This window comes from Anolis carolinensis, chromosome 3 (genome assembly GCF_035594765.1).
Source record: "Anolis carolinensis isolate JA03-04 chromosome 3, rAnoCar3.1.pri, whole genome shotgun sequence".
NCBI lineage: Eukaryota > Metazoa > Chordata > Lepidosauria > Squamata > Dactyloidae > Anolis > Anolis carolinensis.
In genome coordinates, this window is record NC_085843.1 from 61,071,724 (window position 1) to 61,095,062 (window position 23,339).

General features: G+C 35.8%; 1 protein-coding gene and 1 long non-coding RNA gene across 7 annotated transcripts in view; both read left to right on the forward strand.

Annotated features, from left to right (window-relative positions):
* The window catches only part of gbe1 (1,4-alpha-glucan branching enzyme 1), a 267,486-nt gene that overhangs the window by 228,346 nt on the left and 15,801 nt on the right, over positions 1–23,339 (forward strand). For 4 of the 6 annotated variants that reach the window (XM_062974981.1, XM_062974983.1, XM_062974984.1 and 1 more), the window contains exons 13-14: positions 85–269; positions 7,951–8,079. The exons of 1 other annotated variant lie outside the window; for it this stretch is intronic. In XM_062974981.1, the coding sequence (XP_062831051.1) occupies positions 85–269; positions 7,951–8,079 (314 nt within the window). Of the gene's footprint in view, positions 1–84; positions 270–1,089; positions 3,367–7,950; positions 8,082–23,339 lie in introns of those variants that run through there. One more of the 6 variants, XR_010004154.1, reaches the window with a different exon arrangement.
* Positions 8,086–23,071, forward strand: LOC134297425 (uncharacterized). Its single transcript, XR_010004158.1, has 2 exons — positions 8,086–13,369; positions 15,447–23,071. It is a non-coding gene; the product is annotated as an uncharacterized LOC134297425 (long non-coding RNA).

The following is a 23,339-nucleotide window of genomic DNA, read 5'->3' on the forward strand; positions in this document are numbered from 1 at the left end:
CTTTGTTTAATTAACCACTTAAATTATTTCTGGAGGAAACCCCACTAATTTGTGCGTATGTCTTTCTTGATTTTTAAAAAATAGGCAATGAGTTTGGACATCCAGAATGGTTGGATTTCCCCCGAAAAGGGAATAATGAAAGCTACCATTATGCTAGAAGGCAGTTTCATTTAGCTGATGACCAGCTTCTTCGCTATAGATTCCTCAATGATTTTGACAGAGATATGAACAAACTGGAAGAAATATTTGGTTGGCTTTCATCACCCCCGGTAAAGTATATACAGCATAAATTCTACACTAGTCAACAGATTTGTACACGTTACATATTTAATGAATACTACTATTTTTAAGACAGCTATTTATTATGTACCATTACTTTCAAAGCAAGTTATTACACCATGCTGGCTGATATACTGCCATCAAGATAGACCATATCTAGTCTATAGACTATGTATAGTCTATCAGCGGCTATCAAATCCATGGTCAACCCAGGTTCATTTACCCATCTATTTATATTATCTCTTTTCTGGGGCTCAAATCTTGTTCAAAGATACAGCTGAAATTACACATCATACAAAAGTTAAAATATAATAAAATTGCCCATTAAAAAGAAAAACAACAGCAAGGCCTCTTTCCACTGAGCAATCAGCCCACAAAGGATTTTTACTGTGAAAAGTCTTTGCCTGTCTATAGAAGTATAATATTGAGAGTGTCAGTCAAGCCTCTCTGGGAAAGGAGTTTATGAAAACGGAAGCTGTCACCTATAAGGTGTTCCTTATAGGGTGTTCCTATAAGGCTATGGAGAGAGAAAAGTATCTCCAAAAGATCTCAAAACTTGAGGAAGTCTGTCAGATAGCCTGATCCAACATTTTATTAGTGCTTATGTGGTTTGCACAGTGATTATATTTATAGATGGTGCATGATGAAAGTGGATGTTATAATTGATTTTAATTTATAAGTAGAAGTTAACCATCTTGCCAGGTATTTTTGTTACTCAACAATATATAGATAGTTGGTAAATTGAGTGATTGACTAAGAGAATTTGTGTTATTAAATCTATGTGTCTAATTTCACTTTGCCTCGCTCAAGCTTTTGCCTCAAGCGACTTACTATTTATCAGTCTTTATGTTCTGCCTGAAGTTCAAGTCTGAATAATGCTGACACTCTGTACAGGTATGTTCCAAAGATTACTGACTTAATGTAGGTGAAGTAGTTTAAGCAGTCAAACGATACTACATAAAGAGCTGAAGTGTATAAGAGATACTGACAAAGCGTACATTCTTTATGCTGCCTAACTGACTTTCATGCAAGCTTCCCAGTATGTGTCAGCACTTGTCTTGACAATAGACAGAATTGCAGCCCTTAATTATCACAATTTCTACCATAGGAGGTTTTTGGTGAAAGCTTTGCAGCTATGTAATCTGGTTGAAGAAGCGACCATATGGCTTAGAATGAACACCAAAGTTTACAGAATGAGTAATTGTGCAAATAATGGAACAGGAAAATAATTAGTTTGAGATGCCAGAGCACTATTGGTTGCTTTTCTGGTACAATGCAAATTGCACTTGTAAATTCCTTTCTTGGATCCTGATGTTTTTTTTTTCTTTTTAAATACATAAACTAGGTACAAAGCAGTAGCTTTATATAAGAATTATTCATGAGATGAGAACAAGACACATCTTTATTCTGCTCACTAACTAAATAGCCCGTTACCTTCTTGTAGATGTTAACTGCTGTTAAGTCATCTTCAGCTATCACGCCCTATGAATAAAAGACCTCCAAATCACCCTATCATTAACAGTTCTGCTCAATATCTTGGAGACTTGGGGCTTCCTTCATTGACTGTAATGCAGTTTCTCTCCTTATCTAATGCTTTCTACCTTCCCAAGCACTGTTGTCTTTTCTAGTGAGTCATGTGTTCTCATGACATGACCAAAGCATAACAGTCTTTGTTTGGTGATCTCAACCTCTAGGGAAGAGTTCAGGCATGATTTGCTCTACAGCTCTCATATATATATTTTTTTAGCAGTCCACTCATACAACCCTTCTCCAAAACCTCATTTCAAAGGAGTTGGTTTTCTTTCTATCAAGTTCACAGTCCAGCTTTCACAATCATATACAAAATTTGGAAATATAAAGGCATGGATAATCATAACTTCAGTATTCAATGGTAAAGCTTTACACTTCAGAATATTGCTGCTCCTTTGTGCTGCTCTTCTAAATCTAAATCTTTTTCTGATTATAGTTTCCAATCTGATTAATGACTGAGCCAAGATATTAAAAACTATTTCAAAGTCTTTTGGCACAGTTGTTAGTTTAATGCTCTTCTTTTCTTTTCTTTTTTAAAATCAACAGGCTTGTTCCACTATCTGTCCCTGGTCTTGTTTTTTCAGAGATCACGGAGTGTCTTCATTTTCTGCTTCCAGTTTTGTAGTCTGTTTCATTTCTGCATTGACCAACGAGTGCTGTCCATGTAAACAGTTGCCTCTTGTTGTGTGAAAAAAAAAATTGTGATGAACAAACGGTTGGTCTCCAACCAGTTAATAGCCTCCTTCATTTTCTTAATCCTAGATCAAATTTTCCTACAATCTTGGGTTCTGTTCTATGTCTTACAATTGTATGGTCAATTTCCTCCTTGATATCAGCTTAGAATCTTGCAGTATCTTCTTCTATCTTAGCATTTGGAGTATAAACTTGGATTATGGTTACATTGATCAGTTTTCCATCAAGTCTTATAGATGCAATTAGGTTTATTTTTCATGAAATCTTTTGCTTTTGCTACATCTCTTCTCACTGTTTCTTAAATGTTTGTTTTCTGAATAAAAACTATAATTATCCGAATGTTCAATTCCTATTCATTTTTAGCTTGCTCACTCTGAGTATTATACATTACATTTCTTGTTTCACTTCCATCTTCATTCATCCATGTTGTGCAGTTTCAGACTTGACTTTCCCCTCTGAGCATGACAATGACTGAATGTCTCTTTGGCTTGCGTCCAGTTGTGTTAACAGCCATAGTACTGCTTGTAGTTATCTTCTGCTACATCCCAATAGCTTGTTGGATGCCCTTCAACCCGTGAGTTTCATTTTGTTTTGTTCCATTTCGAATTGCCTCAACATAGGGCTCTCCTGTAAAAGGCATTCAAAGGGGTTTGCCATGCCTTCTACACAGTGCTAACAAATGTTTTCTCGGTTGTCTTGTTATCCATGAGAAATTCTCCACAAGTGTCACTCCCCACTACTGATGCTGCCCAGGAGCTGTTTGGCATAATCAATTTGGTTACTCAGCAAAAGCTATCTGACATGGGAGACACTGCTGCATAGCCTCTTGCTTTCCAGGAACAAACAATCAGACTACCACAGAAAGTTAGTATCATGTTTTAAAATAAAATTATATTCTAGTTTAATTTTGCTGTGTTAGCAACCTTTTCCCATCAAAATATAGACCCTGTCAAATTGAGACTATGTTGTAGATTTTAAAAAGCCAGTAGAAAAGAAATTGTTAGGATGTTATTTTGTAGTGTTGAATATAAATTATTGTTTTCTTTCCTTGTTATGATAGAGGTCTTGGTAAGAATTGTATCCTCAATGTCCCTAACAGAGGCCTTTTGCCCACTTCATGACTGGCGTGATAAATAAACATTGGTTTGGGAAGATTACATTATGTAACAAAATTTGAAAAAAAAATCTGTTCTTGGTCTGAAGGTGTTATTTCCTGTTTCATTCTGTGGTACTTACTTTGAAAGTAGTTGTTATACTCCAGAAACTTCATTTTTGTTGCTGTCATTTTTAACTTTTCAATGTGCCATTTTTAACCTTTCATATACAATTTTTAAAATTTAACCTTCTCTGCAGATTGCAAAAACAAAGTGTTTGTAGTTTAATAAACTTTTTCCATGTTTTTATGTTAGAACCAATTAGGAAATTACATTTATAACTCAGGAACACAAACTGTGCTACATAGTGTTATGGTATTTTATCTTCCTAATCAATTGAATTTGAATGATTTCTTCTAGGTTATAAAGACTGGATATGTTACTTATTCAGAAGAAAAAGTATCAATAGTACAACTAATCTATTCCAAAGCATACTGTGTATTCTCCAATAGTGAACATTTATGCCCCTCTTCATATTACATACTTCTAAGTTTAACATTTTAAAGCTATTTTAAGTTATACATGGTTTAGTATGCTTTGATTTATTCAGCTTGTTTAAATAATTACAAATTGTGAAATGCTAAATTTATTTTCTTTGTATTGCACCCTGATACATATGATGTAAGACAATATAATGATGATGATGATGATGATGATGATGATGATGATGATGATGATGATGATGATATAAAATCTGTTTCTTCTACTCATGTTAGGCCTAACCAGCATAGTCAATCAGCCTGTCTTATGGAATTAACCATTCAGAAATTTTTGGGAAGGCCACAGTCTCGGTCCTACTCCAAAGATATTCAATAACCTATAAGTAGAGTGTTTGAACTAGACTTGTGTTGACTGAAACCAGACTCAAATAGTGTGCAGTCATTTTTATGCTTATCAGAATTTCCATCAAAGAGTGGCACTTTTTCAGAAAACACAGTCTGAGGCGAACAGGCATCTGCTTTTAATTCCTGCTTCTTTTTAGTTTCTGAATTGCTAATTGTTCTACTTCTTTGCATTTTCTGTCCTCTTGCATGATTTATGTTGCTATGTATTCTTGATTTTCTTCCAAAAAAGCAGAACTGTGCTTTTTAAAAAGATGGTGGAATCTGATTTAGCCATACATCTAAATGCTTCAAATGTAATGTTGGCCATCTGTGATGCAATAATGTCCCAGAAAAAATTATCCTCTACAATATTCATCTAGCACACATTTCTTTGTAAAACAAAATGCTTTCTTGGCCAGCATAATATATATTGTTCAAGAATACGTTGGACATATTTTATACAGTTTCTAAAGAATGCGCCAGGAGTTCCTTTCTTCCCTTTCTTTTTAGGTGAGTGGAATACATCTCCAGCCAGGTTCTTTCCTCAGAGTGAAGCTGACATGAAATTGATAAGCAATTTAAGTATTTAAAAGTGACGGCAGCAGTATGTCACAAATCCTGCTTTTAAGAAGCACATCAGAAATAAAATTCTGTGCTGCCCTAAATCTCCATCAAACCACTGTTGGCCTAAGCAGCTAGAAAGATTGCTCACAGGGAAGGTGGGGATCTGTGGAGAAAATGACCAGACTTTTGGCAGAATTTTCTCCTTAACTATTATTGTGGCAGTTTTTGTTGTTTTTCTTGTGAATGGGGTGGGTGTGATCTGGGAGTAGAGGAACTATCTACAGTTCCATGGGCCATCGCCATCTGGGGAGGTTTGGACTTTGTGGGACTGAGAACCTCTGAAGGGGTGGAACAACTATTAAAATAGTCCACCCCAGGAGGCTTATGGATCTGGATGGAATCCTGGTGGTTCTTGGGGAGTTCTCTGCTGCCAAGTGATTTTCTTGAGTCTGAGGCTGATATCGGGAATTGAAAGATGGCCAGGGCAGTGAACATGATCCTTTGCCCCCTCCCCCCAACAGAGTTGAGCCAAGCTGTCCCCCCCTGATTTTCCTGGGAGCTGGTAGCAATGAAAGAAATGAGAAAGCAACCAGAACAATTTTGGCAAAAAACTCAGAGTTCATCTTCATCTAATCAAGCACATGCAAAGGCTTTTTTGACGACCTGTTTTATGGTAATACAGGTAACATATGCAAGGAGCCAGCCAGGAGAGCTTTTAAGGTTTGATACCATACTTTAGCCAACTTTATTACTCTTTTCCACATCAAGCCTTGGGAGCTGTTTTGGTCCCAAATTGGTGCCTGTCATCAGTAATGAACTGGATAAAAGTCAGCCTATCGGAAACTTAATTCAGATGTGACAGAGGGGATCCTGGTTAGTCGAAAGGCAGATGAGAGAATAGAAATTCAGCCTGTGCTGGATGAGGTTCCGATGACAATGTAAGTTCTTAGTTTGGCTGTGCCCCTGGATTCAATTCTAAACTTAGAAGGTCAGGTAGCCAAGAATTATTTGCAGAGTTAAAGCTTGTGTGCCCGCTGCACACTCTTGAAACAGCAGATCTGGCCTCAATCACATATGTCTTAGTTATATTCTGGTTAGATTACTTTAGCTGGGCTGCCATTGAAGAGTGTTTGAAAGATCTAAAGAGCTGTAGACAAATTGCTAACTGAGGAAGGTTATAGGTAACATACAATTCCTTTATTGCAACTGTTTCACTGACTCCAGGTCTATTTCTGGGCACAATTCAAAGTGCTGGGTTTGACCTGTAAAGCCCTATACAGCTCAAGACCAGGTTATGTGAAAAATAAAAACTGTATTGACCCTTACAAACCAGACTGTATTTTACGATTTGCTGTGAAGGCTTTTCCCATTGTCCCACCAGCCTCACCTTAGATATACAGTGTCAATATGCATACAAGACTAAAGCTCTTTACTGTCATCTTACAGCTATTTTCCATCTCAGGACTATTTTCCCTTACCTGTTTTGCCTACCTCATGTATTTTATTTTGATATATACACCAGTTCTAACTTTAATGAGTTTGTTAACCGCCCATTATGTCCTAGGATTGGACCTCCTAAAGGTTTGTGGATGATTGTTAATTTTTTAATGTTTTATAGTTATGCCCATGGTGGTGCAGTGTGTTAAAGCGTTGAGCTGCTGAACTTGCAGACTGAAAGGTCGCAGGTTCGAATGCGGGGAGTGGAGTGAGCGCCTGCTGTTAGCTCCAGCTTCTGCCAACCTAGCAGTTCAAAAACATGCAAATGTGAATAGATCAATAGGTATCTCTCCACCGGGAAGGTAACGGCACTCCATGCAGTCATGCCGGCCACATGCTCTTGGAAGTGTCTATGGACAACGCCGGCTCTTCGGCTTAGAAATGGAGATGAGCACCAACCCCCAGAGTCGGACACGACTGGACTTAACATCAGGGGAAACCTTTACCTTTATTTTACTATAGTTATGCTATTTTAACTATGATTTGTTTAATCTGTTTTTAGCTTGATGCTTGTGTTTTAATTGTATATTTTATGATGTAAATATGACTGATTGGGCTTGTCCCCGTGTAAGCCACTCCAAATCCCTTCGGGCAGATGGTGGTGGCATACAAAAATAAAGTTGTGGTTGTTGTTGTTGTTGTTGTTGTTACTGATTTACTTCTTGAACCTTCTAATGCACAGAGCTGTCATTATTTATTACCCAATTACAATGATTACATCGTTTCTTTTGAACGCGGTACAAGCACACACTATTGTTTCGTTACTGTTAAAAAATTTATAGTCACTAATTTTGTCAATTTTTCTAGTATTTTAGCTACAATATTGTAGTCTGATCTGGTATGGGATGAGGTCCATAGAGGTGACATAATGAGTTACGACGTTGGGCAACACCAACCCTATTAATCCCACTGTGTCTATAGAAGGTTCATCTCACCTAAATAAAACACTAAATCCTGATAATTGTTGTACTATGTGTATATAGGTTTTAATCCGATTTTATTTTTTTATTGTTTGATCTTGTTTTAACCTTTGTATTCTGTGAAGTTTAACTTGTTGTAAACTGCTTTGAGTCCCCAAGTGTGAAAAGATGAGATAGAAATAATAATAATAATAATAATAATAATAATAATAATAATAATAATAATAGTTTCATTGTCTCATATTCTTGCTTTATTTTATGGCTTATTCCAGCTTTCTAAAAATCAAAACCATAATTTTATGATATCAATTCATATATGTAGTTACTTACAATGTACTGGTTGTTTTAACTTTTTCACATCATATTTTCCATCTCAGTGTCTTGGTTAAATTCAGTATGGTAGAAAATATAGTATCCTATTTTCTCTGCTGTTTAATTTTATTAGTATTCTCCCAAGTATATAATTTAATCCTTTTTTATTTTTTGCAGGCTTACATCAGTGAGAAGCATGAATCAAACAAAGTTATTGCATTTGAGAGGGCAAACCTCTTGTTTATATTCAATTTCCATCCATCTAAAAGTTATGCAGATTATCGAGTAGGTACAGAAAAACCTGGAAAATATCCTTTTCTTTATTGTTTATGCCTACCACTAATGATAGTTTCAGATATGAGCAGAAACCATAATTTGGCAAGGTGAGACTTAAGTTCAACAGGTTCTTCCTTCTTTCACAACTGAAAATGTGAAGTTCTTAATTTGTTTAGCACTAACCACTGCCTGTTCGTTTCCTAGCAAACATCTGCAAATACAGAAAATAAGGATAAGCAAACCAATGGCAGTGTTGCTCCAGAGCCATGGCATCATATATCATTTTGCAACATCTATAGTGCAATTGTTCTGCCTTTCCACCAACCCTCTCATCAAAGCTACTTTTGGTTAACTCATTGTTCTCGTCTATTACACTAAGCCTTTGTTCTGATTTAGAACACTCTTTTTTTGTCTACCATGCTGGCTTTTGCAGTTCATCAGATTTGTATTCAACTGTTATGCTGGCCTTTTCCAATATCAATAGTCAAGATGTTGATGAACATTCCATGAAATCTCTTCCATGTGTTGGGTTGACATATTAGCTGGTGATGCCAATTTAACACCTATTTTGTATTCTTATATGGGGAGAATTCCATAACAATCTAGCATTGTCTGTATTTCAGAAAGCATGAAATCTCCCATTTTTACCATTTATGAATCTGATCAAAAGCAATAGAATTCAGCATGAATTACTTTTCACCATGAATTCTAGCATGCTGCTAAATAATGTACAATTTCAGAGTCAGGTTTTGATAGCTTCCATCTCCCTACTGATTTCTCATTACAACTGGAAGGTCTCAGTATTTTGCAGTAAATTTGGCTCAAGGGACTGAATCAGCATCAGCACTATGGACTGCACACAAATGTAGTGAAAGCAACACTGAATCCTTATCTAAACAAATGTTATTGCAAGGTTTGCATGAAACATGTAACCTAATGGAAGCATTTACTATGGATTCTTATGTACTTTCTACATTCATTTTGGCTCAGTGGAAGTCAGATTAGCATTTAATGTAGTCAAGGCATCAGGCAAGCTCAATACAAATAATTGCTTACAGAAAAAGTCTTTTTTTATCAAAAAGGGGAAAATAGATCTTCTAATGGAGAAACTAATGCATTACACAGATTTGAATGTGAGAATGTGTAGTTTGAGTTTTATTGCTGATATTGCCACAGTTCTTCACATTAGCATATTTTTGATTGACATGGGGTTAAGTCTCCAATATTGTAAACACTATCATAAAAACAGTCAGCAAAACTATGATTCTGTGTGAGAATTTCTTCTGGACACACATGATTGACCAGCTGCTACCAGGGAGTTAAGTGATGACAGGGAATACTTCTTTTGTATCTTACAAACACCAGCATGTAAAGCAGTTGTTATTTCTTTCTAGGCCATGGATCTCACCCATGGAAAGTTATATCTGCATAGTTACCTGCTTTTGGTGAATGTATGTCTAATGTGATGAGCAAGTTTTGAACACTGATAGGTACAAATAATCTGATAAGTACAACAAGTTTTCATTCCTTATGTATAATGAAGACATGAAAAATTCAGTGTAAGATAGAAAGTTGGTCCTGGCTAAGAAATACATGCAGGAATTAAAGATGCCAAGTCTGGTGTCCGTATTTTCCTAATGATCCAGAATAACTTTTGAGTGGTTAACATTTTTAGCCGACAGTCATATCAGTTGCTTGCCCAGAACCATATGACACATCTATTTTTATTTTTATTTTTTTACTATTGATGTATAAATATTATTAGCGCTAGAAAATGTTTAGTCTATGCTATTAGATGCACAGGTTCAGAGAAGATCCAGAAAGCACTTGCCAGGGAGTTAAGTATTTCCTAGCACCCAGACTTGCTCTGCTTTCACAGTTAACATCTGTGGTTTCTCAGAGCTCTATATTATACTGTGGAAGGAAGGTTTTCCATCTCCCTTTTTCCTATTTGTAAAGTCCAGCCCCTGGATTTAATATTGTATTGATGTATACACTCTGCCTCCCATCAACTAGTTGGGAACAAAAGCAATCCAGAAAACAGTAGTAAGAAGCAATAGAATGACTTTGTGCATTGATATAGACTCCTGGAATTGTTATGTAAACAGTTGCTATGTCAGAAGTTGGATAAAAATAGATGGTTTCTACTTTCCCAGTTGGCATAACCACTGAAGAACATCAGACAGGTTTTGTTTTTGTTTTTCATTTTATTACTGTTACAGACAGCTGTGGTAACTAACATTATCAAGGCTCTGGGATTACAAAACATTTTCAGAAATATTCCTTAAGTAGGGCTTGCTAAAGCAAATTAATTTTATATATTCAAGATGACTGAAGTTCTACATGATGACAAAACAATTCTACATCATGGCACTTTGGCAAACTTAGTGCAAGGGCTAGATAATTATTGGAGAAAGATACAAGATGGCTTGATGAATGTTAGCTTGTATGTTTATCTTTATCTAGTTACAGAATCCTTTGCTTGGTGATACATATTAAACTATGTGTAATCAAAAAGAAAGTTCTTAACTATATTATTCATGTATACATGAATAGAGATACAGTATTTTCAAGGATCTTAACACTAGGGAATGATACAGTTTTGTCTGTCCTGAACAATTTAGCCTGTTGCAATATATTGGAAAAGGCTATTTTTTTATTATGAATAATTGCTTAGTAGGGAAGGCAGAGATGGGCAGGCTCAGATCCTTTAAAAACAGATTGTGTATGCAAAATTTATGATTTATTTTAAAGCCCCCATTTCTGAATCAAAGAAGTCTTTTTGTTATCAGGAAATCTAGGATCTTTGCCGAGCCTGTATTCCTTCTGGCTAGATGGAGCTCTCTTTACTATCTTGCCCTTTAGTATATACATTTGGCATTTTTGCAACCTTGAGAACAGTGGAAATCCTAATTAACAAAGTATAGGTGGTCCCTGAATTACAAACATCTACTTACAAATGACTCATTTAAGAATGGGGATAACAGGAAGTGAGAGAAATCTGCCCCTAAGAAGAGAAATTCACTCCTGAAAGAAAAAAGGGAAAAAAAGTGTCTCTACTGAAGCTTTATCACCAATCCTTGTTTCCACAACAAGCCAAATTTTACAAAATGTAGTTATCACATAGATGGGAAGTGAGGTGAAGTCTTTTGAAGAGGGGCACAGACAACTACCAGAAAACACAACAGGGGTGTTAACTCTTCCCTATGCTATCCAATATGTATATACTGTATGTATATATGTATACACATACAGTAGAGTCTCGCTTATCCAACCTTCGCTTATCCAACACAGTCTGCCTCCTGCCTGGATCCATTGCTGTTTCTCTGGGCAGCAAGGATTGAACTTTTTATGGATTTAACTTCCGACAATGTTCTTACTGTGAGTTCATTTTATTTAATTCTATCTTTATTTGTAGTCAATTTATTAGTAGTCAGTGTTTTGGTAGTCAATGTTTTCAATACATTGCGATGTCTTGGTGCTAAATTCGTAAATACAGTAATTGCTACATAACGTTATCATGTATTGAACTGGTTTTTCTGTCAATTTGTTATCAAACATATTTTGGTGCTTAATTTGTAAAATCATAATGTAATTTATATTTAATAGGCTTTTCCTTAATCCCTCATTATCCAGCATTTTCGCTTATCCAACATTCTGCTGGCCTGTTTATGTTGGATAAGTGAGACTCTACTGTGTGTGTGTGTGTATATATGTGTGTGTGTGTGTGTGTGTGTGTGTGTGTGTGTGTGTGGCTGGACTTACACTTTAAAAAATTACCTGTTCCGACTTACAAAAAAAATCAACTTAAGAACAAACCTACAAAACCTATCTTGTTTGTAACATGGGGACTGCCTGTACTTCCAGACTTCCTATATAAGTGATTGCCCTTTGCAATAATGTGATGCTTAATCCTAGTGTACCAAGAAACATCTCAGCAAGCAGCATATCTTCTTTTTATCTACTGAAACTAGAATTCACATTTTAAAGGAGAAAAAAATAACAATCTCTTTGTCTTCACCTCCAGGTTATGTTACTCAAAACATACTTTTTGACCTTCATTGTATGTGATAATGGCATTGCAATTTTTCACTCAGGCCTGAAACATATGTTGACTTTCTTTTTGAAATTATATGAGGATTCTGAGCGAAATGGTTAGTTTTCTTATGAGCCTTCTACCTTTCCACACTACTCAAAGCATCAAATAGCTAGAACAAAAGTATATTATGCAATTTTTTTACCAGGCATAGGTAAATTTATTGTGCTGTCTACATTGTGCTGTAGATAGCGCAATGGAGTAAATAATGCCAAATATGGCCCGAGATCTAGGAAGTATTAGCATTAACATTCAGGTAACCATGCCTTTTAAGGATGTAAATTAAAGCTCCCTGACATTTGCAACCTACACCTAGAGCTTCTAATGAGCAAATAAGGTCATTTGAATGAGTCACTGGAGTGTGATTGCCCAAGGCAAAGATGTTTCTTTGTAGCTGCTTGGTTTGCTCTCTGCTTTGAAGTGCAGTTATGTAACTGTCCCTGGTTATTAGAATTCAAGCTTTATATAAAATGAAGACAAAGAATTTAATTTAGGATCAGCGAAATGCCAAGTTCCATCAAGGTGCTTCATCTGTTAAGGTTAATATCAGTAAATGGAGATGTTTCTTCCTGCTGTTGACATGGGCCTTTTTGTATTGTATTGTATTGTATTGTTTTGTATTGTATTGTATTGTGTTTAGTTGTTTTCTAGTGGAATTCAGATTTCTAGCAATGTGGCTAGCTCTGTGGCATGCAATATAAGGAACTGTTATGGTTTCTTCACTGTCCCACATATGTGATGTGTATACACTAGAATCTTCTTAAGCTACAAGATTTCAGTGCTCATGCTTTCCTCTTCTAGGTTTTGGTTTGGTTTGTTTCTTTAGCAAATCTCATATGCATTGCTCTTCAGAAGATCTGTAATATGTGACTATGGGTTAGTGGGAAAAATTATTTTCAGCAAAAGACGAAATTCAGTGCCAGTATATCAACATTGTTAATGCACTAAAATGATCTAGGACTTTTCTAGTAGCCAAATAGCTTATGACTTTTTCCATCTTAATACAAGCTAAAATGAGTAGTTTTGATTAGCTGTGAGATTAAAATTAGTATAATAATGCTGCTGTTACCATTGTTGAAATATTTTATTCTTTGGATTTAAGGATGAAGACAGATATTTCCTTATCTTGTATATTTGAAAGATAAAGTTAACTAATAATTGATAAATGAAGAAATGAAGATAAAAGCCTCCAATATTCAGACTGATTAAAAATATAATCACAAGGTAAACTACAAATGGCTTTTGTGTGGATTGTTACAGTCGAGTTCTCTCTGTTTCACCAGAATCTTCATGTCTATTCCAATCAATTAATGTCTATTCCAATCTATTTGGAACATTTGGAGATGTATATTAATTGGAACTGACTGGAATAGACATCTTCTGTACTTAAAACCTCTGTACTGAAGTCATGGTCTGAGGGCACATGCTACAGAAGCCATGTTGAAGGAAAAGTCTGTGTGAAGTAGTATCATGAAACTGGAAATCTCATGTAAACGTGAGAGCATCTAGAAAGAAAGAGCTCCACCTATGTTACCACCACTATTTGGGTGGTGGCACAGAGAGGAGGACTTCAGATAAAGATCTCAGAACCAAGATTGGCTCATCACATCTGTTGTCTTAGTGCACTACAACTCTGTCTACATAAAAGCTGGGTAAACTGTTTATCATCTCTCCATCCACCCAGGACTAGATTTCAAAAAGAATGAGCAAGCAACTTAAAGGACAAATTAGGCAGTGAATCCCCACCCACCCCTGCTCTACGCTTCTTTCACACTTGCACATCTGCTATTGATGCATAAGTGTGGCATTACGTAATTTGGGTGGATACTGTGATGGCTCCACAAGCACTGCACTTCTAGGAGACAAGATAGCCAACACTTTTCTTGTGTGTCAACAGGATGCTACATTTTGCATACAGTTAGCCACAAACCCTCCTCTTTATTGCATTTTCATGAACACCCTGTTTCATATATATATTTTATTATGACCTCTTGGTACATAAAATCATCAATCAGGAGATTTTCCAAAGAGAAGCTGAAGCCACTTAATTGTCACTAAGGCATACCTGAGTTCTTACGTTTAATACCAGATAGTAAATGGCTGCCTGTGTCATGATACTTTGGTAATCCGTATCAAAGTTTTTGGATATATCCTTGGGCCAAATATGATTTCACAGTATTGGGAGCAGCTTGACGAGAAAAATCTATCTTATGAAAATACTGCATTTGCTTTAACATGCCATTAAAATAGTTCCCTAGAAGACTCTTTTATCTATAATAGACAAGACTGGGTTCTTTTTTCTTTTTTTAATGACTCTGATGGATGTCTACATAAATGAAACCAGAAGGTATGGAAACTAATAATTCTTCCATGACTTCTTGATAAATACTGGCTTACAGCATTTTTCATCAGTTGGGCATAAATTTTCATCAGGCTCCTCTAAACAAAGGATCCTAATTATGCCATACCATAATCTTCATAAATAACAATTACTATTTCTGCTGTGAGAGAAGTTGATTATAAAATACTAATTTTGCTCTTTCTATCTGGTCTAAATTTACCTAATGATGCTTCATGTGTCATTAAGCCTCCATAAGATTAAAAATGAATGCTTCACTTTAAGAATTTGTTTAAAAACATCATAAAAGCATTGTAATTAAGTAAGTAATAGGGTAGATAATATTAGAATTCCTGTTTTAAGCTCACTCTATTCTGGGATTTATTTGGTCTCTTCCTTAGGAGGTGGCAAATGGTAAAGGATCATTTGGCTTTATTTTCAAGTAGATCACCATTAATATGTCTTGCCATAGGGAGAGCAAAAGATTAAAATAATTATGTTATACGAGTGATTAAAGTACTTAGCTCTCATTTCACGTTTTAATGAGGAAACATTCATAAAAGGAACTTGTCAGGATCTGAGGTATAATCGGAATAGAAACTAATGAAATGGTTCCAGAAGTACTATTAGAAATTAAAGTTAGTGCAGATTTTATGTAATTTGTACATCTGTGTTTATATGTTCGTGTATTAAACAGTTTTAACATATAAATGAAGAATGTAAAACTTGCAACTAGGAAAAAAGTAATTTCCCAAAGACAGACAGGCGTCTGTCTTCAACTCATCACATGGAATTTTTACCCTTTTCATGTAATTCATGTAATTAATGGCAATGCATCACTTTTGATTTGGAAGTATTAAAGACAATTTTTGAGAGGCAACTATGATAATCAGGTGCATTTAGATTCATGAGTGAACCTGATATCAAGTAATAATTCTTACACTTGAACCCACTTCCCTCTAGGTGTTTTCAGTTTTAACTTCTATTCCAGAAAACATAGCAGCAGCCAGGGAAGGTAAGAACTGTACTTTTAAATGTCTGGAGGAATTGAGATTGGTGGAGATAACTTTTATTATTTAGGAAAAATTGAAAGCTTATTTGTGCAAACCTTCAAGCTAGCATATCATCATTGGCTAAGAAGGTATCAACCAGTGTAGTGGCTGATATATCCCAAATTTCTAGATACATATGTATGTACTATGTGCAACTAAAAATAAAATAAAAATGAAACCAATTCTTATGGTTATAAGAATTGTGGAGGGTGTAGGTCCTGCCTAAAGTTTAGGGCTTTTTGTCATTACACAATTTATGGTATGATGATTTCTCTAAAACTGCTATGTCTGCATCCTGTGGAATCCTGGCCTTTGTGGTTTCATATAGCACTAAAGTTCTTTGACTGGGAATTTTAAATGTTCCTCTCTATAAACTGGAAATTTCAGAATTGCATAAAAACCATAGCAGTTAAAGTAGAACCATGGTGCTATAATTGTATAGTGTGAATGGGCCTTTATTTAGAAAAGGTTAGTCTGAACCCTTCCAGGAGAGGCAGTTTTTAGGTGTGAGAATAAGCATGTCCTCAGGGAATGGGGGACTGCAAAAATAGTCCTTGGGTGGCTGCATACAGCTCCATTTCCTGGCAGTTTTAAATACAGTAGAATCTCACTTATCCAAGCCTCGCATATCCAAGCCTCTGGATTATCCAAGCCATTTTTGTAGTCAATGTTTTCAATATATCGTGATATTTTGGTGCTAAATTCATAAATATAGTAATTACAACATAACATTACTACATATTGAACTACTTTTTCTGTCAAATTTGTTGTATAACATGATGTTTTGGTGCTTAATTTGTAAAATCATAACCTAATTTGATGTTTAATAGGCTTTTCCTTAATCCCTCCTTATTATCCAAGATATTCGCTTATCCATGCTTCTGCCGGCCCATTTAGCTTGGATAAGTGAGACTCTACTTTCAAATATGAAAGAAATTGGTCCTGAACTAGACATATTTCTCAGTGGTTTGGGTCTCTTTGAATGGATGAAAGAGAAGTCCTTTTTTTCTTTTCTCAGACTCTGACGTAGTAAATTCATAAAAATTCAATGAATACTTATTAATTTTGGGATCCATTTTTATTTTACATGCAAGACCATTATTAACATTCTTTTTACATTTTTGGTCTAGGATAGGTAATAATTTCTTCTTGTCCTTAAAAACAGTGAGCATGTTCATTTGGTGGTAAATAAATGTAAACCCAGCCATTAAAAATGCCAGAGCATTCAACAACAGTGATAAATGATTAAATCTAACATATACTTTGGATCACAGAAGCTAAACAAGAAATGCCAGTGGGAGACATTATCCCCACATTCATAAACTACAGTGACATTATAGATGCATTTCCTAGTACAAAGTTTTAAAAGGCACCAGAGAGAACAGTTAAACTTGTTCTTTATAGGATTAAGTGAGATGTGACAATAAAACAAAGGGCCATTTAGACATCTCTTTAAAAGCTACAAATGTCCCATGTGTAGACTGTGCAGCATTCTGGTCTTTTGGGCTTTGCTATTAAATCAAATAGATATAGCACTTAAAAACTATTAGTGAAACTGAACTGTCACCTACCAAAGGTATGTATATTATCTTGTTAATGTTAAATCAGGTGCTGGACCCAGAGAGCGTGCAACTCCTCTGCAACAGCACTTGCACTGGCTGCCAATATGTTTCCAAGCCCAGTCCAAGGTGCTGGTTTTGACCTTTAAAGCCCTAAATTGTTCCGGTCCAACTTATTTATCTGACTGCATCTCCTAATATCAACCAGCCCACTCTTTAAGATCTTCAGAAGAGGCTCTACTCTCACTTCCATCACCATCACAAATGCGGCTGATATTGCCAAGGGAGAGGGCATTCTTGGTGGCCACCCTGACCCTGTGGAACACCCTCCCAAAAGAAATTAAAACAACTCCCTCTCTTTCTTCTTTTAAGAACCAATTAAAAAAAACTTTCCTGTTTAGACAGCCTTTAGTGAAGTAAACTAATCTGGAGTGACAAGAAACACCATAATGCTATGGACTGGAGCAAAGTGCAATATAACTCGACATGATGTCACATGAATGTGAATGTCTGTTTATAGTTTTTTTTAATTGTTTATTTTATGTTTTTATATTTATTGATGTATTTGGACTGTTGTTTATATGATTTTAATATGTTGTAAGCCGCTTTGGGTCCCATGAGGGACAAAAGCGGGATATAATATATTATTATTATTATTATTATTATTATTATTATTATTATTATTATTATTATTATTATTACATTATTATTTCTATTGTTGTTATTATTATTATTTCATGCAAAAATAGAGTGGACCCTTGGTATCCATGAGGGTTTGCTCTCAGGACTCCCCACAGATACCAAAATTCATGTACCATTAAAATACAGTAGTGTAGAAAAGTGATGTCCCTTGTATGGACTGGCAAAATCAATGTTTGCTCTTTGGACATTTTTGTTTTTATTTCAGAATATTTTCAAGCTGGAGATAGTTGAACCATGGGCATAAAATCCATGAATTTGGATGAACAACTCACTCTCTCTGTGTGTATATATAGAGAGAGTGGGGGAGTAGGAGTTGGCTATCCACATAGAACATGGACTGCAGTGTGCCTCTTTCAGACTTAAGAGTTCAGTGGCACTTTGGAGACTGGTTGACATACTTTGATACCAGCATAGACAAGAGTCTATCTTGGCAAATACCTAAAAGCGAGTTTGTGTTTAGTATAGATATATGTTCCTCTGGGCAAAGTGCAAGGAGAAAAACAAGTTAACAAGCTAAGAACTAAAGAGAATGTAAAGAGCACATCTTGATTCGTTTGCTGTGAAAGACAAATGAATTATCTAAACATTTCTGTGTTTACCAGAGCATCCATGCATGAATATAACAATTGCTGAAAAACAAAGTTGATATATATATATATTTGGATGAGAGACCTAGCAAAAATCCATATACAAAGCCTATGAAATGGTGTCAAAACAAAACATTCATCTCTAGTAATTGTTATGTAACCAGTTGCTGTCAGTTACAGTCTGGATATAAATGTGTGATATTTTAGCACATAACTCTAAAGCATGCTCGCTGTAGTGCACTTTTGTTCCTGTTAGAAAGTATCAAAAAAGCTGAAGATTCTGTAATCATGCATGTGTCTGTTTTTCATTCTCACAGTGTTTGTATCTATTGGGTTTTTTTGCTTAGTCCGCTTAGACCCAACATTTCTTCCCAGCTCAGGATTCAAAGTGGTTTACAACATTAAAACAAAGAGCAACTAACCCATTGATATTTTTTAAAAGTTAAACAATGGTTCAGATTAAAAACACATATCAAAGGTTGTTTTAAAAGCACATTTAAAATATAATAAAAATATACAGATACCGGCTCAGAGTTCTTCCAGACATACATAAAACCCATGCTGAAATGGGTTAAAGTAACCCACTTCAGCACAGGTTCTAGTCCCCACGTAGGAGCCTCCGGTGGCCTAGGGGATAAAAGCCTCATGACTTGAAGGTTGGGTTGCTGACCTGAAAGCTGCCAGGTTCGAATCCCACCCAGGGAGAGTGTGGATGAGCTCCCTCTATCAGCTCCAGCTCCATGCGGAGACATGAGAGAAGCCTCCCACAAGGATGGTAAAACATCAAAACATCCGGGCGTCCCCTGGGCAACGTCCTTGCAGACGGCCAATTCTCTCCAGAAGCAACTCCGCTTGCTCCTGACACGAAAAAAAAGTCCCCACCTCCTCCCACAACCCCAAGATTTCCCTCTTGATGTGGCTACATGCTATCCCGATTGAAATCGGGATAACATGAAACTACTCCGAAGCCCCTGATTTACCCCCTTAAAACTTACTGCAAAGGGGTCCCTGGCCACCATGGAGCCTCTTCTTGTGTCATCCTGAGGTGAGTTATTTGTCAAACATTCTTGACCTTTTAGCATAGCAGTAAGTGTTTATGGAAAGAGATTCACCCCTATTGTGGGTGTCATTACATGTCACCATAAAGAACAGTGCCCACATTCCCACTTCCCTCTTACCAATAGACCCTTAAACAGGGATATTTCTTGGCATCTTGTTGTCTGCAACTTGGGTGAAGGGGAGAAAATTCTGGTCCTACTTTAAGAAACATGGAAATGGTCTTCAGTGGACATTTTCTTAACATGGATATAACTGTATAGAAGAGTAAAGCTGGAATAAACAGCTGGCCCAGTTCTAGTTAGGCCTATTTCAAAGCAACTCATAAAGGCCAACATGGTATAGGTCCAGGCCATCTGAAAAATTGTATCTCCCTAAATGAACCTGCCAGAATCTTGAGATCCATGACAGGAATTTCTTTTGGTCCCACTACCCTCAGATGCTGATTTGAGATAGACTTTTCAATCAAGCTTCTAACTTGTGGAGTTGGCTTTCACTGGAAGCTAGTCTGCCCTCCTCTCCACACACACAGCTTACACACAAACACATTTTGATTGCAGGCAAAGATTTTTTTTTTTATTTATACAGTTATTTAATGATAACTTGATTGCAGAGAGTTTTTAATGGGCTATGAGTTAGTGTGTTTTATGTGTTATGTTTTTTAAATGATTGTACTCTCCAAAATGTAATTATCTTTTAATATGATTAATTCTTTATTTATATTGTCAGGTTTTAGCTTATCTTCTTTTAGCCTTTTTGTAAACCACTCTGTGTTCCATTCTGGGAGAAGGCTGACATATGTGATAGATAATTATTAGATAGATAGATAGATAGATAGATAGATAGATAGATAGATAGATAGATAGGCTATCTCAAGCTTGGTTGGTGGGAACAAGACAGTGGGTCTTCTCAGTGGCTGCCACTCAACTCTTGAACTCTATACCCAGGAAAGCCAGGATGACTCCTTCCCTGCTGTCCTTCCGAAGGCAGGCCCAAACCTTTTTCATTCAAACAGGCATTAAAAAAGAAGGTTTTTATGATCATGTCAGGAAATGCTGTGGTTTTATATGCTTTTATGGATTTGACTTGAATTGTTTTTAATATTAATAATGTTTAATATTGTGTTTTAATATTTTTATATTGATATATTTTAAGTTGTGTTGTAGTGCTTTGAATTGTGAGCCGCTTTGAGTCTCCGTATGGAGAGAAAAAGTGGGATATAAATAAACATAAATGAATAAATAAATGAATAAGGAGGAAAGACTCAGGCATAGCAGGTCTGATCACAGATGTTCGTCGCAATAGGGAAAGCCATTGGAAGGTGATAATGGAGGACACCGGTGGGGTTTTTTTTTCTTCATTTTTTTGTGCCATCATTTCTGGCTGTTTCTTGGCATAATTTGCCTTGAGGGAGTTTGCTGAGAGAGTATTTATTTATTTACAGTATTTATATTCTGCCCTTCTCACCCCGAAGAGGACTCAGCGCGGATAACAATGTACATATATATGACAAACATTCAATGCCATTAGACAAACAACACAGAGACAGACACAGAGGCTATTTAACTTTTCAGCTTCTGGCTTTGTGAGGGTATGCTCGATTCTGGCCACAGGAGGAACTGCTGCTTCATCATCCACTGTGACAACGAGTTTTTTTAATGGAGTACTTCCTCATCCGGCACACACACTGCTGGATTTTTTTAATGGTGTGATTTGATCAAGGTCGCCCAATGAGTTTCCATGGCCAAGCAGAGATTTGAGCCCTGATCTTTCATTCTGACATTAAAATCACATGGGCGCATAAGCCTTTCTCCATGCTATTGTAGTGGATTTTTTACTACCTTGTAACTTCATTTGAAAAATCTGAGAAGACAACTCCTTTTGCACTTTTCTTTTATATTAAAACCACTTCACTGCACTGGCTCATAGGCCTTTTTCACTTCGTGCTGTTACAATCAGGTGGAAAAAAAGTGAAAAAGGTGATTGTGAGGTATTTGGTCCAGATATTTTTAATAACATTCCAAAGTAATAAAGAGATTACATTATGTTATTAATTGGAATAACAATTTTTAATATATGTGTTCATTCACAAAATGCATTACTTGTGTAATGGAAAAATGAACCCCTATTAATTGAAATGATTTTTTTTTAGTTATAATGCTATGCTATAAATCAGTCCATTCTCAAATCATTATTTAAAATAGGATAGAAATTGTGTAAGCAGCAATCTTACAGTTTAAAATTATATAGTTCAGCACAATTTGTAACTTTCTTAAAATGTCTTTCTTATTTATAATAAACTGCCTGAAAACAGGGATTTTATCACAAAGTAGCAGCAGTGAAAATGATGGCAGAAAAACCTGTTAATTTGATCCAAAAGCCTAGAATTTATATGTACAGTTTGGCATCACTTAAAACCAAATTGAATTAAAGAAATAAGAAAACGTAAGACAAGTATAATTCTTCAAATCAATCACTTGGTATTCTTTAACATTTGGATACAAATTTATGTTTGATTAAACAGCCAAATGTTTGTTTGTAATTTTTTAAAAATTGGCTCTGTTTAAGACTTCTCACTGACAGCTTGATGCATAAATAAAAGCAATTGCAGCTTTTCAATAAAGTTCAGTTTGGCTGAAAAACTATATTGTCAAAAGATATAAATGATAAGAATTCTGTTAGCATCACAATCCTCAAACTTGATCAAAAGAGCGAACAAACATTGGAGCCTTAGAGCCCTTTGAATCATCAAAAGAGCAAGCATGGCTTCATTCTGCTCTAATCCTATTAGCAGAGGTTCTATCAAAAGGTTTTTTCTCTGGTTCAAAATTAAGGTTCTGGAACATTGTTCTTAACATGTTACTGTTCTGTCTCAGACATAAGTTTTTTGGTTTTTTTCCCCCACTGTTTCCTTCTGTCAGTAAAACATTTTAAAAACAAGGTCAGTTCCCTGGTTAGCTTTAAATTGCTCTTGACTTTTAGGCTGAAAAGTCTCCCTTAAATTTTGTCAATGCTATATTTCATTAGGTTTTTAGAACTATCTAAGATGATAGTGTTGTTTGATATTTTTGAAAAAAACGTTCAGTGTGAGATTGTTAGCACTTATTAACTTCACAGAACAAAGAAAACAGATTGTTTTTCTGCACAATCATGAAAGAAATATTGATCAGCAAAAATGTGATACCTGCTCATTAATACTTGAGGCTAAATCCAGTTTTAATTCCAAATGCAGCAGGCCCACTGAAGACTTGAGTCTATGCTCCAATAAGTCGTGTTCATTTTAATGAGTCGACTTTAATTGGAACTAAAATTGGATTTAGCCTTCGTGTCAGGGTGGGAATTATGCAGGCTTCCAGCTGTTGTTGGACTACAGGTCCCAAGTTCACAAGTATTGACAGTCGCCCCAGTGGTCATTCACAAAGGCAATGATAGGTGAATGGGCTGTATTCCACTTGGGTTTCTGAGGCCTTATAACAGTGCTTACACCTTGCAGCTTGTATTCACTGGCAGAAAACACTAATAATTTTTGGTGCCAATTTTCAAAATACTTCTTCACAGGATAGCTTGAGGGCCCACAAACAAGAGATAGGGGGACATACACAGTCTACAAGCTACAAGCATTATAAGAGAAAGTATTACAACAGAAAAAGAAGGTGCCTTAAAGCAACATAAATGTTTCAAACTTCTGCAAATTCATGTGTTTGGAAGAATCCAGGAAATGACCCTTGATATTTTTGTACAGATATTTTTTTTTGTCTTATTGGTTGGATCCAGATGAAACCATGTTGTAGATCATTGAAATCAATGGATTACATTAGTCTCATTGATTCTAGGGAGACTTAGGCATGGTTGAATTAATATGGATCCAAGCCTGTGTAATCTTACATCACTGTGTTACGT